The sequence below is a fragment of the Strix aluco genome, chromosome 22 (assembly GCF_031877795.1).
Source record: "Strix aluco isolate bStrAlu1 chromosome 22, bStrAlu1.hap1, whole genome shotgun sequence".
In the NCBI taxonomy this organism is placed as follows: Eukaryota; Metazoa; Chordata; class Aves; order Strigiformes; family Strigidae; genus Strix; species Strix aluco.
Window position 1 is genome coordinate 212,375 of NC_133952.1, and position 19,775 is coordinate 232,149.

The 19,775-nt window shown below is 46.2% G+C and overlaps 2 protein-coding genes across 6 annotated transcripts; one reads left to right on the plus strand and one right to left on the minus strand.

The window, feature by feature from the left end:
• Positions 1 to 281: 281 nt before the first annotated feature.
• On the minus strand, positions 282 to 10,725 carry PARK7 (Parkinsonism associated deglycase). 4 transcript variants are annotated; one of them, XM_074847990.1, is made up of 7 exons: positions 10,602 to 10,725; positions 7,050 to 7,184; positions 5,017 to 5,118; positions 4,294 to 4,353; positions 3,379 to 3,448; positions 1,644 to 1,730; positions 282 to 745 (listed from the first exon to the last, which is right to left on the minus strand). In XM_074847990.1, exons 2-7 carry the CDS (start codon positions 7,137 to 7,139, stop codon positions 585 to 587), a joined length of 570 nt encoding a protein of 189 aa, XP_074704091.1. In that variant the 5' UTR covers positions 7,140 to 7,184; positions 10,602 to 10,725; the 3' UTR covers positions 282 to 584. The 4 variants fall into 4 exon arrangements, with proteins under 4 accessions (XP_074704091.1, XP_074704089.1, XP_074704090.1 ...); XM_074847988.1 differs by lacking the exon at positions 10,602 to 10,725 and adding an exon at positions 9,555 to 9,954; XM_074847989.1 differs by lacking the exon at positions 10,602 to 10,725 and adding an exon at positions 9,374 to 9,496.
• TNFRSF9 (TNF receptor superfamily member 9) lies at positions 10,241 to 13,484 on the plus strand. 2 transcript variants are annotated; one of them, XM_074847984.1, is made up of 7 exons: positions 10,250 to 10,520; positions 10,598 to 10,714; positions 10,987 to 11,124; positions 11,635 to 11,701; positions 11,808 to 11,944; positions 12,166 to 12,300; positions 13,176 to 13,484. In XM_074847984.1, the coding sequence occupies exons 1-7, from the start codon at positions 10,406 to 10,408 to the stop codon at positions 13,301 to 13,303; spliced, it is 837 nt and encodes a 278-aa protein (XP_074704085.1). In that variant the 5' UTR covers positions 10,250 to 10,405; the 3' UTR covers positions 13,304 to 13,484. The 2 variants fall into 2 exon arrangements, with proteins under 2 accessions (XP_074704086.1, XP_074704085.1); XM_074847985.1 differs by lacking the exon at positions 12,166 to 12,300 and having other exon boundaries at positions 10,241 to 10,520.
• Positions 13,485 to 19,775: the final 6,291 nt, after the last annotated feature.

The window sequence follows — 19,775 nt, forward strand, 5'->3', positions numbered from 1 at the left end:
CCCACGAGGGTCATCAAGTCCAACTCCTGACTCCTCACAGGGCAACCTGAAAAATTAAACCATGTATCTAAGAGCGCTGCCCAAATGCTTCTTGAACATGGACAGGCTTGGAGCCATGACCACTTCCCTAGGAAGCTTGTTCCAGTGCTTGACCATACTTCAGGAGAACTGTGTGAGATTCTAGACAGAAGTTGTTTTGAATAGCACATTGCTAGCCATTGCGGTAAAACGGTTTCACAGGTCTGGACTTGGAGAAAACACACAAAGGAACAATGCACAAGCAGGGTTGCTTCATTTTTATTTACTCAGCAAACATTTTCCCATGTGATTTTTAAATGCCATTCAAGAGCTAAACTAAGATTATTAGATGCTGGCTGCCATTTCGTGATGAAGCTTTTTGCTAACAGGATCTTTTTCCAGAAATAAAGACCATTGGTTTGTTAAGGTATCCCAGTTTAGGTAAGTACAGTGGCTAATTTCACCCGCAATTAAATTGTATTTACAACAATGCATCTTACAGTTATTCTAGGAAGGACAAGACTCTCCACCCAAAATTATCCTGCTCCCTGTCCCACACCAGGATTTCACTCTTTCAGTATTAGGGGAGCCTTCACCTGTTCGGCCACTTCCTTGCCCATCAGCGTTTCAACAATGGCCAACCCAAATTCAAAGCTGGTGCCAGGGCCGCGGCTGGTGAGGATATTCCCATCTTTCTCCACACGGCTCTCGGAGTAGCAGTAGTGTGCTTGGGGGGACAGACAGCAGAAAGAGGGTCAGTCTCCAGCACAGTGCCCACCGCTGCCACAGAGCACTGCCCTGCCTGCCACAGGGCACTGCCGCCCGCTGCCCCCGAGGGCAGAAGGCACTTCAGCCACCTGCGCGGCCCCGCTTGCCTTGGGCTCTGCACCCCTGCCCCTCTGGAACCAGCAGCTCATCACTGCCTGCGGTCCTCAGGGAAGAAAAGGGCCCGTGGGGAGCTCTGGCAGCTTATCCACATGGTATGGGAATGCACCTCTGATTCTACAAGCCCATCAAGAAGTGCTCGCTGTGCCTGTCAGTTCCCATGAGGTCACTTTTGGAAGTCGGACTGCTTTTGTGTAGCTGTTCACAGCTCTCTTTTTTCCAATTGCATGCAGAGGAAACTGGATGAACTCTGCCATCTCCTGCTCACCTTCAAACTCATTCCTGTTCACAGAATGACTTCTTAATAGTGCTTCACCACCACTTCCTTTAGGTATGAGAAAGAAGTGTGGACCCATCAGCTGCTCATAGCACCAAAAGCACTACTCATGGGAAAACAGGAAAGGTGCTGCTGGGCTTTGAGGCAAAGAACCAGAAGGGTAAGAGATGGCTCAGCCTCAAGAGGATGGGGGAAAAAATGCTTCTAGTACGACAGCAGCAGTGTATTTTCCCCAAGAAAGAGAATGTTAATACAGCCCTGTATTTTCAGGTTAAACAGACTTAGAAATACAGTCTTAGCATATGCAGTTGAAATTTGATTACATTCAGGAAAGCATTAAGGAAATTCAGAGATACAAAATAAGATATAAAAGCTATTTTCCTTTCTTTAAATCAAGGGTTCAGCTAAAAAAATAAATTCTGAGAAGGGTTTAGCAAGAAACTTGCAAAAAGTCATCACATACCTCCATTCATCATTTTATCTTTGGCCAAAGGATGTGTCGTGACTTTGCTTCCAAACCCTATCCCATGTGCCAGAAGGGCAGTAGGACCTGTAACGACACAAAGTTACACCAGTGAGGAACTTGTTTCTGCTACAAACACTTTTAAGAACACACATTCCGGCACTGGGTCCTCAAGGCTCACTGTGGACAGACTTTTTATAAAACTGACGCCAGCCCTATCTCTGAAGCAAAAAGCCTCAAAAAGAACATAGCTGTATAATCTCTCCCATTCTATTACACAAAGTGCCTCTTGCAGAGAAACAGATGAAGAAAAGAGAAGGTTTAGAAAACACCCGGTTCACGCAGCTGTCCTACCAATGATTGTGCTGCCTTTGAAGGAGTCGAGAACAACTGTCATTTCACTTCCAGATAATACATTTTATTTAAAACTGCTTGAAACTGAGTAACAAAACGTCTGCATTTCAATCTGAACATTGACCAGGTACAATTACTTCACTGCCTTGGTAAGCCTTGAATTTAGGGACCTATTAACACATAAAATTTCATTTGAGCAAGTCTTTACATGTTGCCATCATGTGCCAGTCAGCATTTTGGACAGATCACAGGCTAACTGCTAAGTTGTTGGGTTTAAGTCTTTCTCTTTTCTTTTCATACTTCCTCCTTGGCCTGAACTGAGGAAGGAGTTTGTGTCAAAAAGTCTTAGATCATCTGACAGAAAACCCTTATGGGAATTCCAAAAGAAACTGAAGGCAGAATTTGCCTAATGTGAGTTTCATTTCTGTACATTTGATTCATTTCAGATATAGTCCAGGAAATAACCTTCCTTGTGTTCAGTTGGAATCAGCTCTAAGGATCATTGTACCTCAGTAAATGAACCATCCTGATTACAAGCAAAGGCCTTTACTGAGCAACCGTGAATCTGTGATTATTCTGCAAGAGATACAGACAGAGAAGAAGACCGCCACTGCCAAGCTCAAGAATGTTCACAACTCTGTATGCATATCACCTAACTGAAGAATGAAAGCAAAGAAACTCCAGCAACGTCCCAGAAAACAAAAGTGAAAATACACTCCACAAGCACACTGTTAGACTGTCTTTTACACACTCACTGCTACTCTCATTCTCAGCTACAGGTACCTAGGCCAGCCTCTCGGTTCAGCTGGGAGTATTCACAATTGTTCATCTGGCTTTTTTACATACAAATCTTACAAAGGAATGAACTGGATACCTAGCTGTGCGGACTACGTAAGCAGACAACCCTTTCCTCAGAGTAATTCCACCTTTTGCTACCACTCAGATGAGGAAGGGTGAGCCTGTAATTCTATATTTACAGCCTCCCTTCTGGAGCTAAAGGGCAGGAGAGGACATGTGAGGTAAATTTATAGCAATAATGTTCTGCCAGCACTGTGTCCTTGCAGAAAGGTCACCAGAATAAGCAAATATTTTATAAAAAATCTTAGCACGTTACCTTTCACTTTTTATTTCAAAGACAGTAACACAACTGATTGGAAAGAACCGGGTACCAAGCAGAACTTGCAGGAGAAGTGTTCACGGTATTTTAGAGATTCCTGTATGTACTATTAAATTTACAAAAAATTCAAATGCTGATGGGTGCACGTATAGTACAAATCCTTGCTACTAAAATACAAGAATACAGATTTCTAAGACAGGAAATTCTGCCCACCCCTTCAAAATATCCAAACGCTTTACAAAGCAAGACACCTTGTTAACCCACCTGCACATATAGCAGCAATCAAGCCTTTTCTGCTTTCCTGGTCCTTCAGAATGTCTTTCACAGCAGGAGACTGTATGAAGAAACCATATCACAAGTCACTTCACTTTATCTGAAGCATAGTTGAAACATTTTCCACTGCAAATTCATAAACAAGTTTCACAAAGAAAACTGGCTGACAACTCTCCACCCTGCCTCAGGACAGAGGGCAATGAAAACACTAAGAAGGAGAAAAGCTGAAACCAATAAATATTTGTCCCATAAGGAAAGAGCAAGGAAATTAGAAGGAACTGCAAGGAAGTACTTGGCCCACATAAAAGCTGGTTAATCCACAGCCACAGAAAGCTGTTGTTCGAAAACTTCACAAGACAAATAGGAAAGAGTATTCATGAGATACCTCCAGACAGTCTCTATCATTCTTAAGAAGATTTATATGGGATATTTGTCTCATATTCTAGGGCTTACAAACCGTGTGATACCATCTAAATCCTATCTGATAGATCGACTTGTTTTTCTGCCTGCCTTCCACAAGGCCTTTATACCACCACTACAACAGAGACAGAGACACCAGAGACAGAATCCCTGAGCAAAGGAACAGAGTCCTGTGGGTTCAGCCTGTTTTATATTCCATTGAATTAAATCTTAATTTGCAACTGTTTAATCTTCATATGATTATGAACAGAGATTTTCCCATAATACAAAGCACCCTTCCATTTTTATTCTGCTTAACTAGGTACTCAAGTCCAACAATTTACTCAGTTGTCCCACCTGTATATTCACAAGAAGGATTAAGACAGATTCATTCAGAAGACAATTTTCAGATGCTGAACTGAATTTGCAGGATTAGTAAGCAAGTGTAGACCACCCACTCACTACTCATGAGGATGCCCATGACTCTTTAAGATACCAGAACTTTACCTCCGACAAGTTTTGAGCTCCAAGATTACCGCCAGGCAGGACCACGACATCGTAAGGCCCCTAAACAAACAAAAGATAAAACTGTTCTGCTGAACAGAGGCTGGTACACACATTACACTGTTTTAAGGCCACTACAGCCCAGCTGAGTGAGAAGGAAAGGGATCTACCTTTTCTTCCACTGAACACCACTTTATGATCACAGAACCAGTTCCAATTATGGAACAAAAGACTGTTTCCTATTCCAGGAAAAGCCAATTATCGATAAAGTCTGTCACAGAACTAACTTTTAAGCCTAGTGCGTTTAAGAGCTTCAGCAAGCAAATGGCAGCTCTTGCATTGGAAGGAAAAGTGGTTTTGCTCCAGCCTTACTGTACAGGTCTAACCACAGCATTGTTTAGCTTCCCATCAGAACTTTTCAGTTGTTCCAAATCACGGTATTTTGTTGGGCCAACTAACAGGCAAAATAAAGCTCTATGTCTGATGCTTTGCAAAAACAAATACCTGTGCAGAATTAAGAAATGCGTCTGATCCTAGCATGCTATGAAGCAGGACAACACTGAAGGGGAGCACTCTGGGACATGCAGTTCTGTGATTCACTACTGCACAGAGCTGACATTAGATGCAACGTATTTCTAAAAGTAATGCATAAGCCTTCCAAATTCACCTCTGAAACTGTGAGAAAGGCCGTGTTGGCCATTATATCAGACCAGGGTGATGACCAACCTCTTTTCTGGCATCTTCAAGGCTGGCATCTGGACAAATGAAAACATCTCGACTGCACTGCACTGGTTCTTTTCCTGTTAGGCCTGCAACAGTCACCTTGATCTAACAGAAGAATATATATATCATTACAATTCAAGAATTTAGGGCATTCTTCTTATATGTTAGTTCTTAAGCAGTACACAGAATGAGTGAAGCACTACTGAAAGCTGTCAAGAACAGCACAACACTTAAGCTTCCCCAAACCATGATTAAGTCCTAACACACAAGGTAAGCAGTGATATTCACCTAGAGATTAACAAATACCTCTAATAGTTCAACTTTTCAAACAGGACATTTAGAGAATATCTGATCCCACAGATTTTAAACAAAACAAAACAATATAACTCAGGAGAGCCAGACTAAGCGGCTCAGATAATGAATTAAAGTCTCTCTGCAGGCTTAAGCCATTCTCAAACACACTTATGGCATGTTCAATTCTCTCCCTTGGCTTTTAGATGCCCGGACATAGTATCACAGATGTGCATGGCTGAAGTGCTAAGGCTTGGACAACAGGCCCAAGCCAGAGTTGACCTATAGATGAATCCTGTATGTTTTATACCTGATAACCATTGTGCTAGTAGGTATTGTACTAAGTTGTAACAACCACTTATGCTGATGTAAAAAGTGCTAAAGTGTTGAAATACTGAAGCCTGAACAACAGGCCCCGAGTTGAAGCTGCTAACTTAGCATGTAGTCATTAACAAAGTTTGTAAACTCACTAGTGAAAGATGGAGCTTAGACAGAATAAAATCAGTAGTGAGGATGCAATGCTGAGAGAATGTATCCAATTTTCCTTTCTGAGCCTTGTTCAAGGCTGAGAACTCAGGTATTTGGCCTTGTTGTAAACTCCCTTGGTTCCCCCCCCGAAGCCCTGGCCAGGCTTTGGGTGGAATCCAACAGGAGAATGAAACCAGATGTTTCCGCTCAAAACAAAGGTGCCAGCTATTCTGGCTTGCTGATTTGGGGTATATAAGGCTGGACCCACTCACACCAACTTTGGATGCCTCACCTACGGGTGGATGCACCGCGTAGGACTTCCCACTTGCCAGGACAGGCTCTGCAAATCCTCGCTGTAACCGGCGCTGCCCAGCACCTGCAGGTCTGGATGATGGTAACGGGTGCGAGTGGTGATGGATCTTTCTTAATCACTATTCTCTCTCTCATGTAGTAATGATCTGATGCATTACCCTGTATTGTCCTAGTTGTTTGCTTTAAGTGCATTATTCTGCCTTTTCTTACTGCACGTTTTCTGTATTACTCTGTTACATTATTTAGTTATCACCAGTAAAATCCACCTACTCTTTTCACTCTGGTGGCTGAGTTTAATTGGTATCCTTAATCAGCAAAACAATGGCACAGCTCACGTTCACTGAATAAGCAGACAAGCTTGTGCTTCTTATGGCAGCCAAAATGGGGAGTGCATTAATAGAATGACAAAGGTGGTGGGAGAAGTTAATTTTTTAGTCATTTCTATACACATGAAGTTGGTGTATTTATTTAAAAACTTATTTTCATACCTAATCAGATAACACCGTGTACCGCTACGGTTGCAAAAGTAATAAACAGCATGAGGAATCCCACCAGACAGACTTGTAGTTAATAACAGAAGTTTAGAAGTAGCTCAAGAAAAGCTACGTAATGTCATGAGCTGTAATGTACTGAGCTGTTCAGACCCCTACAAAAAAAGCACTTCCCGCTTCTGTGCATGGGAGTAGCCATGTTTTCTGACAGGGAGAGATTTACTCGAAACATCTGCTCTAGTCTACATTAGGCTTGTATTTTAAAAGGTTATCTTCTGCACAAATGTCAGTTGTCATGCATGCTTATTTGGGGCATGGCACAAATATTTGCTAACCAGTAAGAAGGCACGGGTAAATTTTCACCTCGTACAACAGACTACGCCTTGAACTCCTAGCAGTGAACATTAACTTGAGGCAAAGGTTTTCCCTTGACCAAGCATGCACAAAAAGATTTTTCACTGTCCGCATACTCACCCCAGCTCTCCTCATAACATCAGTGGGGATTACAGTTTCCATTTCCTCTGCTCCTTTTGCGAGAATCACCAATGCTCTTTTTGAGGCCATATCTTGAGGGGTTGCTATTAGGTGAGATGGTTGTGAAGGGAGGGGCTGAGGGGGGCAGAAAGAGACAGTGTAGTTAGATGGCAAATCCCTTACTACAAATCCTTCCTAACCGTAAAGTTTAACAGTGAGTAATTTGCATTTTTGCATTATCTTTCATTTAAGCCACCTCAGAATGGTCCTCTAGCTTTAATTAATATTCATAGCAATTTAACTAAATAGCTTCTTACAAAGAGCACATTATGATATTACGGGATTAAGACATTTGTGCAGTGGGAGGCACAGCATCAGCACTGGAACAGGAAGAAGCTTGGCCTAATCAAGACTTTACGTGACGTGAGTCTGCCAGAGAAAGGGGTTCAAGGTGGGTGGCAGAGCTGTTTTCAATTTGCACGCCCTCACTCATACCCAGACTACTGACTCCTACCCAGGTCAGCATTTATAAAAAGGGCTTGCATGAGCTTTGACCTCATGTCTGGTATTTAGTTTCCACATAGCACGCTTCATGAAGAGTTTCCTGTGACTTATAATGACTCGACCAGTGCCCCTGCAAAACCTCAGCAACAGATTTTCTGGGTATTTCACAATGTTGTGGGGGAGAAATGTGTGTGCACACGTGTGATGGGGGAGCAGACCACAGAATTTAGCAAATGGAACAAACTAGGCTCAAGACTTTTTTTTCTGGCTCCTAAATTCAAGTTGAGGTGAAGGGCCAAATTTCCATTTGAAGGTTAAGTTAAAGTAACTTTACATCATGTAGAATACACACTAACTCACTGGTCTGACAGAAGTCTGTGAAAGCATCTGTGGTGTGAGAAGGCATTTCACAGGTCATCCACTCTCTGAGACAGGGATTTTTTTCCTATGTAGGGGCTTTCCATCCAGAAATGCACATAGCGCCTGGGAGCTCTTCATAAAATGAGATGCACGTTTAGTTGCCTGCATAAAAAAACCCCATCCGCTCATCCTGCTTCAACTTCATCTATTTTCAGGTTTGTTCTCTACTGTTAGTTCCATTTAGAAAGATGCTATTTCTAGAATGCGGTAATATACAGTATTACGGTGATATACGTCCTGCAGCACGCAGAAGCAGCCTAAGCAGCCTAATCCAGTGTGTCAAATGCTACTTTTAGGGCAGCTTCATGTACTGTCAACACAAGGCCAGCTGAACAAGTACACTCAAACCACAGGTATTAACACTAAGTTCAGGATAACCTGGAGCTTCTTAGTAATTCATCTCAAAGGTATACATTGATTCTGCAAAATTAACTTCTATATGAATTTGACTAACAGACTACCTGAATAGCCACAATGCAGAAATACTGCATTTGCTTCTTACTGTAGAAAAATACTCTAGATCATAGTTTGTATCCCTCTCATTAGTTCTTTAGATGCAAATAGGCACCTGATCCTGAAAAGTTTTCTCTTTCCCCTAATCTAGCAAAATGCAGTCTCTCCCTACTGTCCTCAAGCATTTATCTAACACACTGGCCAATCCTTGAGCATTAGTACTGCTCTTCAGGCGGGTGCGTATGTAAATAGCTGGCATGCTGTAAATGCTACCAGGGCAAGGCCGTTTTTTGAGAAGGCAGAACCAAGTTACGTGGACCCAGCAGCCACTTCACAACTATGCATTTGCTTTCCCCGTGCTCCTCAGTGCCAGCATATGCACGGGCTGCCTCAAACCTTTAAGCTAAACGTATTCTCTGACGTGGGGACGTGCATGTTGCTCGACATGGTGACTTCTGGCAGATGGCTAAACCAGAAACTCTAGGAAGGCTGCCTTTAAAAAAAAATCACACCCATCAATGCCCCGACCAAACAGCTACCGCAGGCAGGGGAAGTTCTAAGGGTCATCAGCTCAGCCAGCCCAGATGAAAGGCCCGTCCCCACATATCCATGTGTTTATTTAGGGCACGGCACCATTCGACGCGGCAGGGGTTTCCGAAGCGGCGCAGGGCGAGGCTGCAGAGCCCGCCGCGGCTCGGCGCGCGGCCGGGGGGGGGGCGGTCCCCGGCAGAGAAACGAGCGGCCTGCCCGCCCTGCCCGCGGCCGCCGCTGGGCGCTCGGCGCAGCCACCACGGCGACCGCTGAGGCTGTGCGGGCCCGGCAGGCCCCCGGCCCCTGCAAGCAGCGACCCGGCCCCCGTCCGCCCTGAGGGGAGGCTCCTCCAATCGGGCCCAGCGGGCCGGGGCGCGACGCAGCCCGCGGGGGCGGCGGGAGCGACGGCGACTCACCTCAGCCGAGGCGCGGGCGTCTCTGGGCGGCTCTGGGCAGCCCCGCCCCCGCCCGGCCGCCCCCGCCCCCCGCCACAGTCGCTCGACCTTTTCCGTTTCCGAAACGAGCGGCTTTCTGCACGTTCCCCCCGAGCGCAGCCGCGCGCCGGAGCCCCCCGCCGTGCGCGCGCACGGTACGTACGTTCCGAGCGAGCCGCCGCTGCCGCTTTCCCTCGGGCCGCGGAGCGCTGCCCCCGCCGCTCTGCGCCTGCGGGCCCTGCCCGACGCGTCCGGCCACAGACCGGTACGCGGGGAACGCCCGTGGCTCGGGGGCAAGGCGCTCTCCCCAGTTTCAAGGGGACGTTTCGATACTGCGACAGGCGGCGCGGCTGCCGGGGCCGGTGAGGGCCGAAGGCGGGCCCTGTGGTGTCGGCCCGCGGCCCAGGCCCCCGGGTCGCGCTCCCGAGGGCTCTGCCGGAGCCGCTCGGGTCCCGGTCGCGCAGCGAGTCCCCGGGAAGGGCTGCGCGGGGCGCTCCTGGCGGGGGCCGGCGCTCGGGGCCACGGGCCAGGCGCGCGCTCCCACGCGCTCCACGTCGTCCCGCCCGTTCCCGCCTCACGGGGCGCGGGCCGGCGCCGGCACCACCCGCGGCCACGCGCCCGCGCAGCAGCGGCGGGGATTGGCCGCGGGGAGCCGCAGGGGGCGTGGCCGGGGCCGCGCGGCCGGACCCCCCGCCGGGCAGCCCCCCTCCCCCGGGCGGTGCCCGGCCCAGCGCCGCATCCCCGCTACACAGACACACACACACACCCCCCCCTCGGTGCGGCCGGGCCGGGCCGCCGCGGGGATTCCGCGTGCGCGTAGGACTCACCGGGAAGCCCCGGCGGCGGGCGCTGCCCGGCAGGGCCGGGGGTCGCGGGCCGGAAAGCCCCGCCGGGCCGGGGTTTCCCCGCCGCCCCCGGGCTGACGCAGCCCGGCCCTGCGGGGGCGGCCCCTAAGGGCCGGCGCCCGCCGCCCCGCGCGCACTCCGGCGGGCCGCACCGCCGCGCACCGACCCCATGGGACCGGCGGCAGCGCGGGCGGGCCGGGCGCTCCTGCCGGCCGCGCTGCTGGCGCTGGTGCTGGGCCCGCGCCCCGCGGCCGCGCTGCCGTGCGGCGCCGACTGCCCGGCGGGTGAGGGCCGGGGCGAGGGGCGAGGGGCGCCGGGCGCGGCCCCGCGGCAGCCGCCCACCCTCTGTCTCGGCCCGCAGGTACCTTCGTGGTGGGCGCCGGCTGCGGGCTGGGCGCGGCGTGTCGGCAGTGCCCGCCCGACACCTTCTCCAGCGCGGCGGGACTCCGCGGCTGCACGCTCTGCCGGAAGTGCGAAGGTAGCGGGCGGCGGTGCCGGGGGGGGAGCTGCGGGGTCGGGGGGAGCGGCGGCCGCTCGCAGCCCCCTTGTTACCGCGCGGGTGAGGGACGGCGCGTTCGTTTGTGGTGCCGCTGCGCCCGCGAACGGCACTGGCTGAAGAACGCGTCTGCGGGGCTTTTCGCTGGAGCCACCGGCCCGGTTCTGGGGCGAGCAGAGGTCCCGAGCTTTTGACGCGCTGCGCTGGACGTGCCTGCGCGCCTGTGTAACATGAGACTCCTTTCCACGTTCCAGGAAGATTCAGGTATTTAAAAGAGTGTTCCTCAAAAAGCGATGCTGAATGCACCTGCAAGGAGGGGTATCGCTGCAGTGGCGACGGCTGCTCCCGCTGCGACCGCAGCTGCGGCGTGGGCCAGGAGAACAGCGGGAGCGGTAAGGTCGCCTTTGCCCACCAGCTTAAACCTCCTGCGCTCGCTGCACCAGACGCCGCCTGCCTCTTGCGCAGAGCGGGAACAACTAGAGTAAGGGCCTTGCAAGATCGAAGCTGCCGCTGCTGCTGAACTGTTTGCACGGTGCGTGGAGCAAGTATGGCAGCAGACAAACCCGCCCGACTCTTGAGATCCCTGAGCTCCAGTCCTGCACTTATTAGTTCCCTTTGCATGGCGGCTCTTTTGTCACCAGCGTGTGGGAAACTGAAGTGGGAGCTCTGGAGTTAGACGTGATTTGCAGCATCTAGTGCCAAACAAACTGGCTCTGGATCCAAGGACTGTGCTGGTCCATAGCTCACAGGGAAAGACTTGTCTCGTATACTCAGGGCAGCTTAGGAAATAGTAATTCTATGAATGTGGACCATAGTCATTGTAGAAGCAGGCATAAACAATGTTTCCCATGTTGTTTTAAATGCTCATCTTGTACAAATTTTCCTGTCCTTGTCTGTTGAAGGTTGCCAAACTTGCCGCTATGGAACCTTTAATGATCACCCCAACGGTTCCTGTAAAAACTGGACAAAGTAAGTAACTGAAAAGTAAACGCTACAGCTATTACACTTGACTAGATTTTTTTTTTTCCCATGTTGCTTGTTGTTTTTTTTCTGTTTTGCTTTGAATGTCTTTCAGGTGCTCTGCAAATCAGGTCCTGGAGCCTGGAACTGCAGCAAAAGATGTCATCTGCAAACCCGCTTCACATAATCCTACTTTAGTCGCTACTCTACCTACCATGTCTCCTGCAATTCCAGTTTCTATCACTGTGCCAGGTGAGCCATTGTATAATATTGCTTATAGAGCTAAAGAATCACGACTGACTTTGAAATGTACTATAGCTCGCTCACCATTTAAAGCAAGAGTCCTTTCTTCTGTCCATTTACAGTGTTGCACACTTATCCAAACGCAGAGTTGGAGACAAAGTTTCCAGCTAATTCAAGGGCGGTAGAATTTTGCTCTGTAACACTTCTTACAGAATGTCGTTTCTTCGTAGGGAAGGACCTCCAGGAGGACATTATCAGAATTTCTCTTACTGTAGCTGGGCTGTTGTGCATAGTGTTTCTGCTGCCTTCATGCATATGCTTCAGTATCTGGCAGAAAAAGAAACTACATGCTGTCTTCAAGAAAAGTAAGATTGATACGCTCTTCAGTTTTTCTCCTTGAAACTAGACAGAAATCAGGAACCCAGGTTTTTAAGTGTCTTTCAAAGGTAGTTGCAGATAGCTTCATTTTTGGCCTTGTAGGTCAGAAACAACAACTGAAAGGAGAACAGTTTGGGAGTTTTTATTGCAGAAAGTGCTTAATTACCTGTGGGTGTTTTGTCAACGCTGCGGGTTAATTACGTGCGTATCTATAGAAGTGAAGCTTTCATGGGAGGTGAAGAAGCTCAGCTGAACTTTGCTGGTCCGGTTGAGGGTCGGTTCAGTTTATTACGTCCTCGGCACGCGTGGCAGTAGCACTTTCCAGTTCTGTATGCATGGCCTGGAGCAAGCACCTCTGAATGCTGGCAGCAGAGGGGGTGTCGGTCAGGAAGTGCTGCTGCACCCACGGTCCAGCGCTGCCCTCTGAGAGCTAATAAGCCATGGGGAAGCTCAAGAGTTCAGCACAAAGATGAGGTGGAATTGCATCCAACATACTTTATAGTTAGGATTTTTGTTTATTTGGGGTTTTCTCTTCCCTTTCCTGGAGATAAGGGCTTGATCTTCTAGTGTAATTCTGAATACAGGAGACGATAGCATTACTCCAAAAGTCTAACAACTCCGTGTTGGTCTTCCTTCCATTCCGATGGCAAACAGAGCACTAGCAGTCCCTGTTGCACTAGGGAAAACAAACTATGATAATTTAGTTTTATCAGATGTACATGCTGTAGAGGAATAAGTTCAGATTACTGAATCCTTTGGAAGAGTTTTTCTTGCTGACTTCCTGCACTTATGACTGAAGAAGGGTGAACTAAGATGGCTGAGTAAATACAACAGAAAGTGAACGTTTGATCTTTTTCTTTAGTGCATACCACACCTGAACAGTCAATTCAGGAAGATGATGCCTGCAGCTGCCGCTTTCCTGAGGAAGAACAAGGTGAATATCAGGACCGTGGCAAATCCACAGAATTCAGAGATCTTTTGGTGAACTAGGAATTGGACTGTCCAGGTCAACTGCATTTGAATTCCCTCTTGGAACACAACAAGAGCCTGTTACATTAATAGAGAGGGTATCAGAATCTCTGAATTCCAGAGTGCTAAATAGCCCAGCCACCGAGTAAAAAGTGCATCTTTTCTATCACTTAAAAAATAAAAATAAATAATTAAATTAAAAGATCAAGTTTGCAGACTTTCTTCCTCTAGGACTAGGAATCATATTTCTAAGAAGTGGTGCTAGATCTACATGTAGAACGTAGTACTGCAATTAAAAGCAGTAATAGAAAGGCAGAATGGCTTTCTGGTCCCTCTTCGAAACGGTGCCTGAGCCATAACTTATGAGCAGTCTGAAAGCATCTGGCGCTGAGAAGGAGCTCTGTAGAATGCAGTAGAGCCACGTGTGACGCTCACGGTCTCTGTTACATTTCCAGCTGTCCTCTTGAGTCTAGAGCTGCAGCTCCTCCTAAAGTCTGGCTCAAACCTAACAGTCTTGGGTTTTGTGTGCAAATATAGATAGACCTCATTTCAGATCTCGTCAGCCCTGGAAACAGATACCTGGCCTGACCATTGCGCACCTCCTTATACGTAGGAGAGAGGAAGCCATAAAAATCTAGAGCTGCAAAGTGTTTCTTAATAGCTCTCATCTGCTGTTGTATGACACTGATTGGCTTAAGAGAGGCAGTGGAAACACTGAGAAAAGCTGTGGTTGACTTCATCTTAGAAATAGATGTTACTGTGCAGCTGGACTGCACCACCTTCAGTCCTACATCATTAAACTGATCTTTTAGGTGATGTAAACATTCTGTACATTGCAGATGGGGTATATGTAGATGTGATACATTGCTTGTACTATTTTTGTAACTCTGAGGTTGGAAAGTTTTCACATCAAACACTGTATCTGTCTCTTTGATCAATTACTGTTACTTTGGTCTTAAAAAAAAAAAACGCATGTTTGAGTCATGGAATTCACAACATAGTTTTTAACCTTTTACAAAACATTTAATTTCTTCACTAAATGTTATTCAAAAAATTGAATACCTGCCAATATTTCATGTAAAGGGTGATTTTCCCCTCAAAGTGATTTCAACTGAGAATTCTTGTGTTTGAAGAATGACAGCCCGTCTCTCCATTCAGCAGAAGATTATGATAGCAAATTATTTTCAAACCACACTTACACGTATTTTGATAAACTTGTATACAAGGAAATATAAAACAGTATGTGAGAAAATGTCATACCAAAGCCTGAACTGTGAAGTTAAGTATATTTAGATAAATCTTTCTTTTTATCCCTAGCCCAAGTCTCCTCTCCTCTCTATTAGTACTTTCAACCATGAGTACTAAGTGACTATTATGTCCAGTTCACAAACTTAAAGACCTGAACAGGACACATGAAAAGCCACCAGTCTATTTATAAATCAAAGAGAGCAACCTTTGCACCAGCAGACGATATCTTACAACAGGATAAAATAGTTCTGCTCGTCATTAGTTTCTAATCCACATATAAGGTATGAGAATTAATGTACACATCCTGTAAAAACTCAAAAGATCTACTGTTTTCTCCTTGGCAAAAAGAGATAACAGTCAGAATTTTTTTTTTTTTTAATTTTGCGTTTTTACATCCCAAGCACAAATCCAGGTGAGGAGTGGCTGGGGAGCAGCCCTGAGGAGAAGGACTTGGGGGTGTTAGTGGGTGGAAAACTGCCTGTGAGCCAGCAACGTGCGCTGGCAGCCCAGAAAGCCGCCCGTGTGCTGGGCTGCACCCAGAGCAGTGTGGGCAGCAGGGCAAGGTTGGGATTCTCCCCCTCTGCTCCGCTCTGGGAGACCCCCCTGCAGTGCTGGGTCCAGCTCTGGGGGCACCAACAGCAGAAGGACACGGACCTGCTTGAGTGGGGCCAGAGGAGGCCACGAAGATGCTCGGGGGGCTGGAGCACCCCCCTGTGAGGACAGGCTGAGAGAGTTGGGGGGGTTCAGCTGGAGAAGAGGAGGCTCTGGGGAGACCTTAGAGCAGCCTCCAGGACTGAAAGGGGCTACAGGAAAGGGGGGAGGGACTCTTGATCAGGGGTGTAGGGATAGGACGAGGGGTAACAGTTTTAAACTGAAAGAGGGGAGATTTAGATGAGATCTAAGGAAGAAATTCCTCCTTGTGAGGGTGGGGAGGCCCTGGCACAGGTTGCCCAGAGAAGCTGTGGCTGCCCCCTCCCTGGAAGGGTTCAAGGCCAGGTTGGACGGGGCTTTGGGCAACCTGGGCTAGTGGAAGGTTAGGGTTAGGGTCCAACCCAAACCAGTCTGTGATTCTGTGAATCATGCACTTCCTTGAACATCATTCCTTCTTGCATGTTGTGTAATTTGTCTTCACAGTGATCACATAGAACAAATGCATTAAGAAGCTTGTTCCTGTTCTAACCCCTCCATAAATAGATATTTTTATGTAAAAGTACTAAAGAACTTGTTTAAATCCTCCTTTTCATTTTACATGTAGCAGACAGCTGTAAACCCACTTCTGGCAATATGCTTTGGAAATGCAATGGCCAGAATCATCAAGTCAGTTTGCTCAGAAGTTTGGATCTGCAAAAAAGCCACAGAGTTGTAACTTCCTTTTTTCCTTTTTAAATTATTCCTTTGTCTCCTGAAAAAAACCCAGGGCAGCTAATAAGACTTCAGTCAAAGCTAGGTAACATGCAGATTGGTAGTTGACAAGTGGCAACTATACAAGTCACAGAAGCAGAAATCGTGCAGGCATCTGACCTAAATCATTCAGGATGCCACGTGCAAATTTTTTAATGTTTTGTTCTCTCAAGCTTTTGTTAAAATGTTGAACAGTAAGATTTAGGGATCATTAATAACTAAATAAAAAGAAACACTGTCATCAGAATTAAGCTTCTACTAGCTTTCCTGAACAGCATTTGTAGCTGAATCTGTTTCGTAACACAGCGGATGACAGACTTCCTGCGTGCAGGTTGAGCACTGTGAAATCCTTCGTCCAGCACGGGTGAGGGGGAAAAGACCGCACTACCTATCTTTTATTATTGGTAATTGAGGCAGAAGGAAGGAGTAAAGCCTGACTGTCTGTAATTCAGAACCAGGGCTGTGGAAAGAAGTATTTTTTGGTGATGACAAATAATTGATAGATCATGTGCATTTTGGCTTCACAGGGAGCTTTTATTGAGCATACAGATTCTTTAATACCTGAAGAAACTTACCAGTTCAGGTAGAAATAGCGCAGCTCAGTCCTTCTAACTCTTTGAGGTCTAAGTGTTGCCTGCTTTCTGTGAATGTCTCTTTTCTCAACAGTCTTTAATTTATTATGTAGCAAGTAAAAGGGAACAGGGAATGCCCTGATGACTCTCAAGCAGCCCAGGTGGCCAAGGATGAGGTAACAGGCCAGGTGCAAGCTTTTTGCATTTCCATTTGTTTATCTTGGAAGTCAGAAAGGGACCTTTTAGCCAGACTGCGTGTGGAGGACTGGGTGATGTCAGGCATTCTAAAGTCATGGAAAAAGGAGACAAATCCTCTCTGAAGATAAGTTTAAGCAGGGGAGCCTGCTGCTTTTTTATTGCTTCCAGAACCAGCACCATTTCCTGGCATAGTTAACTGGCATCAGTAATTAAAACTGTTTGTCACATGTCTTGGCTTCGTAATTTCTTGCAAGAGTTGTGTGGCTAAGGAAAGCAAAAGGTTCATAGCAAAAGGTTTTCTGTTTCTCACCTCTTTCTCTTCTACAGGCACACTTGTGCGTTTCTGGGCCTGATACTTCTGGATGATGGAAATTCTGAAACTGTAATAACCCCCCTCAAACATATAATCATCATATCATGTTTCAAAAGCAGAATATGCTTTCTTATTTTCAGACCCCCTATCGCATCTTTCATAGGATAGAAGCATAGTCTTCTCTGACATCATTCTGAGACTAACACTGATGATGCGAAAACCTCCAAAGGAGATGGTCCACTCTGAAGAGACTTAACACACAGGAAATAGCATTAAACAGGCAGCTCGTACCACTCTGCTTGCATTTTAACAGGCGATAAAAAGTCAAGGTAAGTTTCACTGTTAAAATTATAGAAAGTCTTATTCTATCACCAAGCGTTACCTCAGTTCCTCTCTCAGCTACAAACAGGCCTTCCCTGATACAAGGCTTCCTTCAGAGCCTGTCAAGGGAGGTTCTCCATCCACAGGTTTTGTGTTTGCTGTGCGTCAGAACAGATGGCTGAGCATCCTTCTATCCCTGGAACCAGCACAAAAAAGGCTGTTGGATACAGTCATTGCCCTCACTGTAAATAAGAACTTTTAATACCATCTACGAAGAAAATGGAAATTCCCTCTAACCTCAATTTGGCAAGAGTTTGTTATGATATCACCTACTGCGTTTCCTTTCACCTTCTAGATCCTGGGTGCCTGCCAGTTAAAGCAGCAGACAATTCCTGCGATACTCTGAAGCAAACTGGATTGTATTTGAATGAAAAAAAAAAAAACCCAACAGCTGAACACCTGCTGAAATCAGGGAAGATCTCCCCTGTTTGTCCAACCTGTTTGCATGACGAAAATAAATCAGGCTTTATTTGATTTACCAAGTGCAAAACCCCATACGAAGACACCTACTTTGATTTAAGGATGACTTATCATAGTATATCTTAAACCTGTTAAATCTACTCTCAGTTTACATAATCCAAACTGAAACAAGCCATTTCAAAACTGAAATAAAATGTCTGAGTTACCCATTTAAGTCAGTTTTAAACCAAATCTTAGGTTACATTAGCTCACTTTTCTCCTCTACACAAGCATTTCAGCAGGTTTAGAACAAACGCAATTCTGGAAAAAAAGAAGGTGGTGGATGGAGAAGTGAACGAGACACCTTGCCTTCAGCTACAACACTAAAGACCTGAGAAACATTTATATTAAAAAAAAAGTCCTTCTAATATTCACAGCATTGATACTTTGATACTTTCCATTTAGAACAAGTATAAACCATTTAACTTGAAGAAAACACCATACAGGCCTGTAAGCAGGCAAAAAAAAACCCAGAAGAAAAAAGGTATCACAATACTTTTACTCAGGGCACCTTTATACAAATTGTAGAGAAACTTTGAAAGCGTAGAACACAATTCTAAAGAAAAAGTACATACATGCCTAAAGCAAAATTTATGGAAGCATCTGAAGCATAATATATTTTTCTTAAACTAGAATCACAAATACAGCGAACAGGTATATGAAAGGGGTGGTGGGAAGAAACATTACTGACGCCAGAGGAACTGCAACATTGCAGTTCAGCACCACGATTGTCTTATCAAGCTACAGTCTCATCAGAAGGCCAAAGAGATTTTTTTTTGCCCTGATTTACATTATCAGTGTTACAGCCACCCTTAATAATGCATCTTTTTGACTTGGTGTGGTACATCTCAATAAGTGTATTACCTTACAGAAGTAGAGGTGTAACCACAGAAAATGCTCGATGGTTCCCTCAAACTTATGAGTTCTAATAAGAGAAAAGGAAGCTGCTGTTTTTTTCTTTAATTTGAGAGTTGAAGGATTTAGAAATCTGAACAGGCACTCTACTCAAGAAGCCAGCGGATGTGACAGGAACATATTCTCTTGTCATTGCATTTCACTATGTCTGCACTCATCAGTAGGGTAGGCTATGGTCAGAATCCTTCTCACATGGAACAGTGAGGCTTTAACACGTAACATTTATGTGCTTTTCAAGAGTGATTAAATATGCCTCAGGGAATTACAGAACAAGAAAAGGATTTACTGTGCTGTGACAGTACTTATTATCCTACCTGATGTAACTGTTCCTGCACCTTCTTCCAGTCATTCCTAATGACACAGAAAGAGATCATCACGTAAATAGAACATTAGTATGGTGGCAGAAATTAGTAAACGAAGGCAGCTTTAGAGGCTTCCCACACTAATCTATTTCCACAGACAGTGGTTGTCAATGGAATATTTCCTTCTAAGTATAAAACCTGCTTGTCTTGTAGAGGATTTTTAGAAAAGCCACACTGGTGCTGGGATGGGATACTATATGCATGCTCTAGGCTTTGTAAAGCAACCCACTTCCTCAGCTGAAAAGGCCAAGAACACAGCTGAGCAGTCACAAACAGCCAGAGATACCTCCCCATCACCCTCTCCAGCTTGAGGAAGGAGGATGGTCACAAGGACTAGTGGAGAAATGGATGGAATGAGAGCACGAATCGTAGAATCATAGAATCATTTAGGTTGGAAAAACCCTTTAGGATCATCATAAATGGCATCTAAAAGCTAGTTCGAGTGTTGTTCTTTGCAAAGCTCTGCAGCATTTCCTCTCCTCGTCTTATGTATCCTTCACCTCCTGCTGTATGAGAGTTCTTAACCAGATGGTTCTTCTGCACATTAGAAGAAAGGAGCTACACAGGTGGCAGAAAGACCATGAGAGAAAAGACAGGACCTAGAATGTGCTAGAATGAGCACATCCCATATACATCCTTCCCTT

Excerpts from the sequence above, each read along its gene's own strand:
- TNFRSF9 (XM_074847984.1), top strand. The coding sequence starts at position 10,406 with ATGGGACCGGCGGCAGCGCGGGCGGGCCGGGCGCTCCTGCCGGCCGCG. Across the intron at positions 11,125-11,634 it reads CCAGGAGAACAGCGGGAGCG|GTTGCCAAACTTGCCGCTAT; the intron begins GTAAGGTCGCCT and ends TGTCTGTTGAAG. Across the intron at positions 11,702-11,807 it reads TCCTGTAAAAACTGGACAAA|GTGCTCTGCAAATCAGGTCC; the intron begins GTAAGTAACTGA and ends AATGTCTTTCAG.
- PARK7 (XM_074847987.1), bottom strand. The coding sequence starts at position 7,940 with ATGCTTTCACAGACTTCTGTCAGACCA. Across the intron at positions 7,185-7,913 it reads CACAGACTTCTGTCAGACCA|CCCCTCCCTTCACAACCATC; the intron begins GTGAGTTAGTGT and ends TGCCCCCCTCAG. Across the intron at positions 4,354-5,016 it reads TTGAAGATGCCAGAAAAGAG|GGGCCTTACGATGTCGTGGT; the intron begins GTTGGTCATCAC and ends TTGTTTGTTTAG.